The 9,242-nt window shown below is 35.3% G+C and overlaps 2 protein-coding genes across 2 annotated transcripts; both read left to right on the top strand.

Annotated features, from left to right (window-relative positions):
- Nucleotides 1-221: 221 nt before the first annotated feature.
- On the top strand, nucleotides 222-4,176 carry LOC108744244 (RNA-binding protein 47-like). Its single transcript, XM_018479919.1, has 4 exons — nucleotides 222-700; nucleotides 3,272-3,548; nucleotides 3,841-4,018; nucleotides 4,073-4,176. The coding sequence occupies exons 1-4, from the start codon at nucleotides 273-275 to the stop codon at nucleotides 4,174-4,176; spliced, it is 987 nt and encodes a 328-aa protein (XP_018335421.1). The 5' UTR covers nucleotides 222-272.
- Nucleotides 4,177-6,144: 1,968 nt separating this feature from the next.
- On the top strand, nucleotides 6,145-8,282 carry LOC108744181. Its single transcript, XM_018479809.1, has 5 exons — nucleotides 6,145-6,318; nucleotides 6,392-6,484; nucleotides 7,483-7,529; nucleotides 7,810-7,986; nucleotides 8,060-8,282. Exons 2-5 carry the CDS (start codon nucleotides 6,405-6,407, stop codon nucleotides 8,221-8,223), a joined length of 468 nt encoding a protein of 155 aa, XP_018335311.1. The 5' UTR covers nucleotides 6,145-6,318; nucleotides 6,392-6,404; the 3' UTR covers nucleotides 8,224-8,282.
- The last annotated feature ends 960 nt before the right edge of the window (nucleotides 8,283-9,242 follow it).

Genomic DNA, 9,242 nt, shown 5'->3' with positions numbered 1-9,242 from the left:
CTCAGGCATTTTACAAAATAAAAAACGCATGCATGCATGTTCACAAATGTACCCTTCCTTAGGTTTTAAGAAGAGGAACCGGTTCATAGGAAATGATTGCATCAAATAGGCATACCCACTGCCTATACATGGATAGATTTTTTTGTATGAAAATTTGCCCATATAAATACGTACATCATCGATTGCAATTTTAGTTGAGTTCATTCTTCCAGTGGGTAAGAGTTCATTCCTCATTTTATTTTTCTCGATTTTGCAAATTTATTACTTACAATATGGCTTTGATTTCTTCAAAAATAAAATTCAACTCATCCGAGAAAGAGATAATTCGCGAAAATGCGGTATACGATAATCTAAAAAGATTGTCTGAAGCAACGGGCTATTCGATAAGTCAACGTAACGGACAAAGGGTTTATGGGCCACCACCGAACTGGGAGGGCGGTAAGCCTCAAAGGGGATCCGAGATTTTTGTAGGGAAAATCCCTCGTGATATTTTCGAAGACGAGCTCGTTCCCCTTTTCGAACAGGTGGGTAAAATTTATGAACTGCGTCTAATGATGGACTTCAGCGGATTCAACCGGGGCTTTTGCTTCGTGACCTATTGCGACATTAAAAGCGCCGACAATGCCGTCAAACGATTCGACGGGTACCTTTTAAGACCCCAAAGAAAACTTGGAGTCTACAAATCTGTAGATAATTGTCGGTAAGTTCAACTCTTTCCATATAAATATGTGTTAGCGTATACATATTTATACATACACATTTTTTTACATGACGATTATTAGGTATTTTCATCAGGAATTTAGAATCTGTTTGCATTTTTGCTCTAGTATTACAAAGATTTTGATTGTTTGTAACACTTAATAGGTAGGTAATGTAAATTAGGCTTACTGAAAGAGGTTCGCTTCAGTCGCCATATTGGTAAAAATGGCACCTTATTTATTAAGTATTAACAGATTATCAGAAACGTATAGATGTTATAGGTAGATCTCATACGAACATTTTTTGACCTGATGTCCTGGTATTGTTTGCAGTTATTTTCTCAAGACCTCTGTTACATATTTTGATACATATTAAGCACTGTAATTTAACTAATACATGAGCTAGCCTTCAATATTTAACGTTAGATTTCGGGACATGTTACTGTGAAATAAATTATTGGTACCATGGAAGAATATGTCCAAATTAAATACATAAATGAAACTGTTTGGGACGATAAGACCAGAAATGTGATGTATTTGAAATACTTGCGTTTAAATATTTTTTTGGGAAAACCATTTTATATTTTATTTAAAATACTTTTCCAAACATATTTTCTATTTGTAAAATGCAAAATGCATTTTTGCTGTTAAAAGTTTTGCTAGTATAATCGATCAAACATTATATAAAATGAATAATGAAAGTTGCTCACATTGGCTATTGAATGTATTGAAAGCTTAAAAAAGGGACAAAGAGACATTCCATGAATTGAAGAAAGCCCAAAAAATTCTAAACTGTTTGAAAATTAATAATCTAGAATATTGAATAGATATTGTTTTCCGGGTTCAATGTCGAAACTGATATCAGCACCTGCCAAATCGGCACTTATCGTACCTTTAGCTAGGAACTACGAAATTCTATGAATTACGACAAAACAGCCTGCAAAACAATATCGAATTGATATACGCCAGCTGTGTAAAACTGAAAACTATGAGATATTGTGGTGTGCTAATAAATGTGGATAATTCAAAATCCTTAGAAAATGATTCGAAAAACTTCATTTATTTGATGAACCCAAAGCTATAGAAACGATGGATTCCATTTGTTTCTCTTTCTACAATGTGTAAAAGATCGGAAACAAAATGGGGTTGTAAATATTTTGATATAAAATGATTGATGTAAGAAGGTGTAATAGGTCAATGAAAATATGTACATATCGTGGAAAGAAAAACTTGTAAATGAGGGGATATTAGAAAGAGGTGGACCAGAATTTGACTAGAACTTTCAAATACTTGCGCCTTGGTCCACCCTGGTTATGTATAAATATCTACAATGTTAGGAAAATAGGAAGTTCCATTTTTTTGGAAAATGCGAATAAAATTACCTCAGGATAAGAAGGACGTGGTGAATTGACGATGACGATCTTTTGGTGTAGACAATGTAAAATTTAGAAATAGAAAGAATAACCCTACACAAAAAGTATTCTATTGTAATTTTTATCAAACCAATAAACAAATAAGACAAAAATAAAGTGATGTATTTACTTCCACATAATCTACAGCAGAAGTCACTACACAAGACAGACATCTTTTGATGCCATATTCCGACACAGTTGTTTTCAAGATACAAGATAGACATAACTTTACCTATGAGGAGATCAGCTTCCATCAGTACATTCATATCGACGATAAATACGATAATAGTAGACCTTTGTATAAAACTTCAAAAGTTGTGTTTATCTGTACATAAACAATCGCGCACATCAGGTGTAGGTACCGTCTTCAGAAGGAAAAATATTATTGGGAGACAATAGTAGATATTATTGTTTGAACAAGAACGCTATCTATCTAAAAGATAACAATTTTTTTTTATTATAAAGCTCAGAGAAATTTTCTGAAAACTAAGCAAATTATCTACGGAATTTGCTCCTTATAATTCCCAATTAACCAACCGCCTTTACTACTATTACTCATTTATCTAAAGAAATTTGCAAACCAACCCAACGAAATGTCCTATATTTAATCTTGTACCTTTTTCCTTTGATCTTCTAAAAATTGGTTCTCCACTGATCAGTTGATCAACTAAAAGTGATTATTGTATACTAACTTTCAGTTGGAAGTGATCTCAAGTCATTCATCCATCTGAAAAAGCCACAATGCGATGAAATAATTATTGCGGATTTTTCTATCAATAAAAGTTAGATATTAGAAAGAATAGGAGAACAGAGGAAGTCAATAAGAAATAGGCGAGATAAGTGGGTAGGACACCGTCTCAGGTATGAAGGTCTAGTTAGAGACATTTTAGAGGCAGAAAGGGGAGTTAGGAGGGGTAGAGGTAGACCTAGATTAGATTACTGTTCGCAAGTAGTTAAGGATGTGGATTGTTGTAGTTTTAGGGAAATGCGAATATTAGCTCAGGATAAGTAAGAGTGGAGGTGCGTGTCCAACTAGTCTTAGGATTGACGACCTTCTGATTATGATGAAAAACTTTTGTTAATTATTTTGACTATTCTAAAAGTGGAATTTTAACAAGTGAAAGCCTCATCTATTTAATTTTGGGAAACTTCTGCTTCCAGTCTCTTCATTGGTGGTCTCCCAAGAGACAAGAAGAAGGAAGAAATTACACAAGCAATAAACGAACAAGTTGAAGGAATAATGGACGTAATTTTATATCCTTCTCAATACGATAATAACGAAAATCGCGGTTTCGCCTTTGTAGAATTCGAAAATCATCGTTATGCAGCGATGGCGAGACGTCAGTTAGCACCTGGTTCATTCCAGTTGTGGGGGGCCGACATTGTCGTTGATTGGGCAGATCCCCTCCCAACTCTGGACCCCTCCGTCATGGCCCAGGTAGGACAGATAATACTTTGTCTTCACTTCCTCCAAAGCAAATGGCTTTGTTTCAATTTTAAAATTAATTGATTAATTTCACGTACGCAATGCAGAGAGAAAAAACCTATAATCTATACAATTAACCGTTATAATTTAAGGATTCACGTTAAATGACAATCATAAGAACTTATTACACTTTTATTAAAATCCACATTTCTATGTTGAGACTCTCCCTTGACCCTATGAGCACCCAAAACGGTAAATACCTTCTTTATCATACCTCTACGATGGTTTGTGTTTTTATTTTCAGGTTACTAATTTATATATTCGCAACATTTGTGTCTTTATGGACACACAGACATTTCTGAACGCAATACTGGTCTACATACCCGCGATAAGAATCCATAAGATTCACAAAGTCCTTGACTACGCGTTCGTACATTTTAGAAGAAGGGCTGATGCCGAAATTGCGCTAAATGCCCTCAATGGTAACCGGAATTTTTGAATTAATGCATCAAAAACTAAACCAAATTAAATTGTAGGGGTGTCAATTGGTGGTCACAAAATCGAGGTTACTTGGGCACGTCCAAAAATATACAGCAAAAATTATAGAATGAACACACCACCAACAAACTTTTGCACGTAAATATTTTTATTTTAATTAATTTTAATTCAAGTTTAGTATTTAAATAGAAACTCGATTAACTGCCATTTATTTTAAGCGCCCCGTTTAGAGGCAGGGATGTGGGGTTGCGACCCCTCCCCGGCCTCGAGCGTTCATGCCGAGTGTCTGACAATAAGTCATTTTCATACCGAAGTTACTATAGGTAGTTATTCAGGAAATTCATATTATAATACAACTCACGATTTTTATTGCGAATGACTAAATTTTTTTCATTACAATAATTACAATAAATCTTTACAGTCGCCAAAAAATTCCAATTAAGGTGGCATTTTTAACAAAGCTCGACCCCTTCCCCCAATTTATAAAGCTCGGTATACTCCTGGTCTCTCTGTCGTACGTATACTTCGTTTACTTTGTGACCTTCAGTTTGACCGGAGCAAAGTAGAAAAGAACAGCACTAGGCCAGAAAAGGAAGGAGACAACTCTCGGCCAAACTCTTAACCGGTGAAGAGTGTATAATCCGTACAGTACTGCACGGAAAAATTGACCATTTTATCCACTACAATTGNTGTCTTAAATTAGTGTCAAAGATAATCGACGACCATACAAAACTAATTATTGTATTTCTCGGGAACAGTATTGTTTTCGGGATAAAAGGTACCCTGAGTCCCTTTATACCTCCCTGACAATGTATGTACAGAATTCCATGATAGGTTTTACTGACAGTTTGCTTCTCATTGATGTCTTAAATTAGTGTCAAAGATAATCGGCGACCATATAAAACTAATTGTTGTATTTCTCGGGAACAGTATTGTTTTCGAGATAAAAGGTACCCTAAGTCCCTTTATACCCCCCTGACAATGTATGTACAGAATTTCGTGATAGGTTTTACTGACGGTTTCCTTCGGGTTGATGTCTTTAATGCGTGACAAAGATAATCGACGACTACATAAAACTAATTGTTCTATCCTTCGGGAACAGTATTGTTTTCGGGATAAAAGATACTCTAAGTCTCTTTATAACCCCCTGACAATGTATGTGCAGAATTTTTATGAGAGGTTTTACTGACGGTTTCCTTCTCATTGATGTCTTAAATAAGTGTCAAAGATAATCGACGACCACATAAAACTAATCGTTCTATCCCTCGGGAACAGTATTTTTTTTTCTAGATAAAATGTACCCTACATTCTTTTCTGCACCCCTGACAATGTGTCTACAAAATTTCATAATGATCAGTTAAGAATTAGTTAAGGCGTGAAATTCTCATTTAATCTATTTATTAGAATACTGATTTACTTAAACTTTCTAATTAGGTACCATCATAATGGCTTCTAAAACCATTACATTTTATTATTTAATTGGTAATCATTTAATAAAATACTGTGGCATACATATATATAACGTAAATGCATTTTTTTTCTCAATTTATCAGATGAATATCTCGTTATAAGAATATTTAATTAATTACCTTAAATGTGACGATACTTTTAGTCTACTTGTACTTCCAAATACCACAAAAACACTTTCCGCGTAGATTTGCAAGTCCAAAATCACTACCGTATTAATTAATTCTATAAAACTATGTCCAATTTTGATTGAAATTAAACGCAGCTTATAACCGACTCCATTTATAACACACTGCATCATCAGTCTTGGAATGTGGTCACTGAGCAGGCTCGTTCTTGTTTTTACAATCACAGCCAGCTTTTACTTATAATGCAAAAAACAAGTGATGCACACAATGTTATTGTAATACATACATACACTGACGACGGTTAAATAGAAGGCAGTACAGGCCAGCGAAAAATTATTTGAACTTACAACAACTTTATAAAGGCGATAAAAATGTAGGGAATATAAAATAGGAATAGTAAAGAATTGCCTGATGAATAAATAATGATTTGAAGGTTATTTATTTTATCTATTAAGCAATTTGTCAGTTTTAATTTGAACAAAAGTAAAGTAGGACTTGAATTTTGACAAATTCTATCAAAAAACCGTCAAACATGGATACCGAATTAGTTTTGCGGAGGGCAGGTCAAAATTTTTTGATCTACCAAATTTTCTACATCATCCTGAGTTTGGGCATCAAAATTTGCTCGTCGATTCTGGGCAGAGCCCGGATGATCGCGAAAATATAAATTTTCCGGCTTAATCTTTCAGGTAAAATATTTTCGATTATGACGATTGCCATTTTTCTTATATTGTGGTTTAATTGTAAGCTAATTTTATGCAGGAACTTATTCAAAATGCAAGTGGATCCACAAACATTTGTGACAACCCAAAAGGCTGCTTACAGATGGCCAGTTTCAAAACCACTAACTGCCAAGTAAGTCCAAGTATTTGAACGATAGGGCTCTTAAAAAAAGAACCCCTATAAATTAATTGGAAAAAATTATTTACGTATTAAGAGCACTTTTTTTTGGAGTATGAGTTATATCAACAAAATAATAAGTGGCAAATAAGGGTTGTATCGTCCCTTTGCAAAAAAAAATTTAACACAAAAATACAACAAATTTTTAATTAACTGACAGACAACTCATAGCCTAAGCCACTGAATATGCAAATATGTAATTTGAAGAATTTCTTCCTTGAAGGATTATTCGAAAATCGATCCCTAAGAGTGTGAAATGGGGGGAGGGGGCAAGGAAAATCATATTACTTGCGTCATTTGTTATATATACGTGCATATTTGCACTTACACTTAGTGGCTACCCCTAAAGAAAGGTTCTGGGGTGATAATGTAATGTAATAAAATTAAAAAACGCTTCTGTAGTATACACAATTGCAATAAAGAAAATAGAATTATTATCTATTACTTTTATACATTCTTTACTGCTTCAAAGTTTCTTGAAAGCGANGTGGGGGGACGGTGAATATAGCGACTCGGTTCGTCGGTTGATCGTGGTGTGCGAGCACAATGGGTATGTCGCGGGCGGCCCAAGACTTTAAATTTTTAAACCCGGACTACAAATGAAGGCCCACCCGGACGCTCCCTGGATGACCTCCAAACTAGGACAAATCCGGGGAAACCCGGACGGATGGCAACCCTATTAGTTGGACACCTTCTTAGGCATGAAGGTCTAGTCAGAAACATTTTAGAGGAAGAAACAGGAAATAAGAGGAGTAGAAGTTGACCTAGATTAGATTACTTTTGGCAAATAATTAAGGATATAGGATATGGGTTGTTCTAGTTTTAGGGAAATGCGAAGATTAGCTCAGGATAAGAAAGAGTGGAGGTGCGTGTCTAACCATTATTAGGACTGACGACCTTTTGATGATGATCAAAATATTTCTTTGTAATTTCACTTTTCATTGAACAATCAGAATACTTCACATCGTCATAGGGTCGTTAGTCCAGAAACTGGTTAAAGGCACCTCCACCCTCTATTATCCTCAGCTAATCTTCGCAATTCCCTAAAACTAGAATAACCTACACCCTTAACTATGTATTTGTCCTGTTTTTTCTTCTAATACGTCTCCTAATATTTCCTCATGCTTGAAAAGGTGTCCTACCAGCCTATCTCCCCATTACTTCTTGTCGACTTCCACGGTATCCTCATCAGTTGCCTGTTTATTGTGTAAAATTTCCCAAAAGAAACTTCAAAAAACCACTTATTATCCAGTTAGAATAAAAAAAACAATGTTTATTAGGTCTTACATTGGCTGATTATACGAAGCTTATGCCTGCCGTTGATGACCCAACCCCATCCCCGGTTAAAAGCGTGTCCACGAAGTTAGGATACGGATATAGGGACCCCACATACTTCAGGACCTCCTGCTTCCCTAGATACAGAGTAGGAACATGTCCCGAAGTTAATTTCTGTCAAAGTAAGCTTCTGTTTTTGACCCTAATAAGTAACATCGGTTTTTGAAAATTGTTTTATTATTCCTTATTTATTAGCTCCTGATAATCTGGTCACGTGGTTTGAAGAGGCAACAGGCAAAACCGAGTACCAGGATACAATAGGCAGGACCGGGCTGACGATAATTAAAAGCAAACAGCAGTACGCAGAACCTTTGCCGTCGAGTCGTAGACGCGTTGGTGATCCGTGTCTTAGAATTTAAATATGAAACAAAAAGAAATTTGTGCATATTATCTTGGGAATAAAACAAAAACGAATCTATTTCGGTCGTTGTCTGACCTCTGACCCGATTTCTATCTGCCTACGTAAAAAATTCCTGGGAGGATTCTTCTTTTATTTTATTGAAAATATGTCGAGGGATGAAATCAAAAGTCAGATAAGATTACACTCACGGTTGGAATGGCCATAAGGGAGTTCTCTTACTCATATATATATACGTAATCATTTTTGAAAGGGGTGGTGAACATATCCGATATCAATGGCACCAATTTTGTTTTAAATCCCCGATTAAAAAGATTCGCCCGGTCTAACCCTGATTACACTAATAAAACAAAACGAATAATAAGACAGGTGTTTACATAAATCGGTATCTAACAACAAGGGTAAGTGCCTCATCATAACAAGGTCGTCAGTCTTAAGACTGGTTCGACACGCACTTTCACTCCTTCCTATCCTGAGCTAACCTTCGCATTTTCCTAAAACTAGAGCATCCCACATCCTTAACTATTTGTGAACAGTAATCTAACCTAGATCTACCTCTACTCTCAACTCCTTATTCTGCTTCTAATGTCTCTTACTAGCCCTTCATGCTTAACAAGGTGTTCTACCAACCTATCTCGGCATCAGTGTGCAATTGTCGGTAAAACCCAATAGGTAAATACCTACAAATAACAATGGTGTACTAGGGGTTGACAATTCCATTTATATTTTGGTACAGCGAGAACACCAGCTCAAAGTTTTTGTTCTAAATATAGCTAAACAAATACAATTTAGGCTCAATTTTAGTGAACAATATATATCCATTAAAGACAGTACAACTGTAGGGATAGATATACAGGGGCAAAAGATTAGTATGCTTAGATTTGCAGATGATATAGCAGTATTAGCATCTAGCAAGGAGGACTTAGAGATAGCTTTAAATAAAATGGAAGCGGTACTGACAGATCAGTACTGTATGAAAATAAATAAAAGTAAAACTAAAAATACTGGTATGCAAGGGAA

The sequence above is a fragment of the Agrilus planipennis genome, unplaced genomic scaffold (genome assembly GCF_000699045.2).
Source record: "Agrilus planipennis isolate EAB-ADULT unplaced genomic scaffold, Apla_2.0 scaffold13, whole genome shotgun sequence".
Taxonomy (NCBI): domain Eukaryota; kingdom Metazoa; phylum Arthropoda; class Insecta; order Coleoptera; family Buprestidae; genus Agrilus; species Agrilus planipennis.
Note: the sequence above shows the minus strand (reverse complement) of the source record. Positions and strands in the feature narration are given on the sequence as shown.

Coding starts and splice junctions, on each gene's coding strand:
- LOC108744244 (XM_018479919.1), top strand. CDS start 273: ATGGCTTTGATTTCTTCAAAAATAAAATTCAACTCATCCGAGAAAGAG. Junction 3,549..3,840: donor ACCCCTCCGTCATGGCCCAG/GTAGGACAGATA, acceptor TTTTATTTTCAG/GTTACTAATTTATATATTCG. Junction 4,019..4,072: donor TGCGCTAAATGCCCTCAATG/GTAACCGGAATT, acceptor ATTAAATTGTAG/GGGTGTCAATTGGTGGTCAC.
- LOC108744181 (XM_018479809.1), top strand. CDS start 6,405: ATGCAAGTGGATCCACAAACATTTGTGACAACCCAAAAGGCTGCTTAC. Junction 6,485..7,482: donor TCAAAACCACTAACTGCCAA/GTAAGTCCAAGT, acceptor TTGAACAATCAG/AATACTTCACATCGTCATAG. Junction 7,987..8,059: donor CGAAGTTAATTTCTGTCAAA/GTAAGCTTCTGT, acceptor CTTATTTATTAG/CTCCTGATAATCTGGTCACG.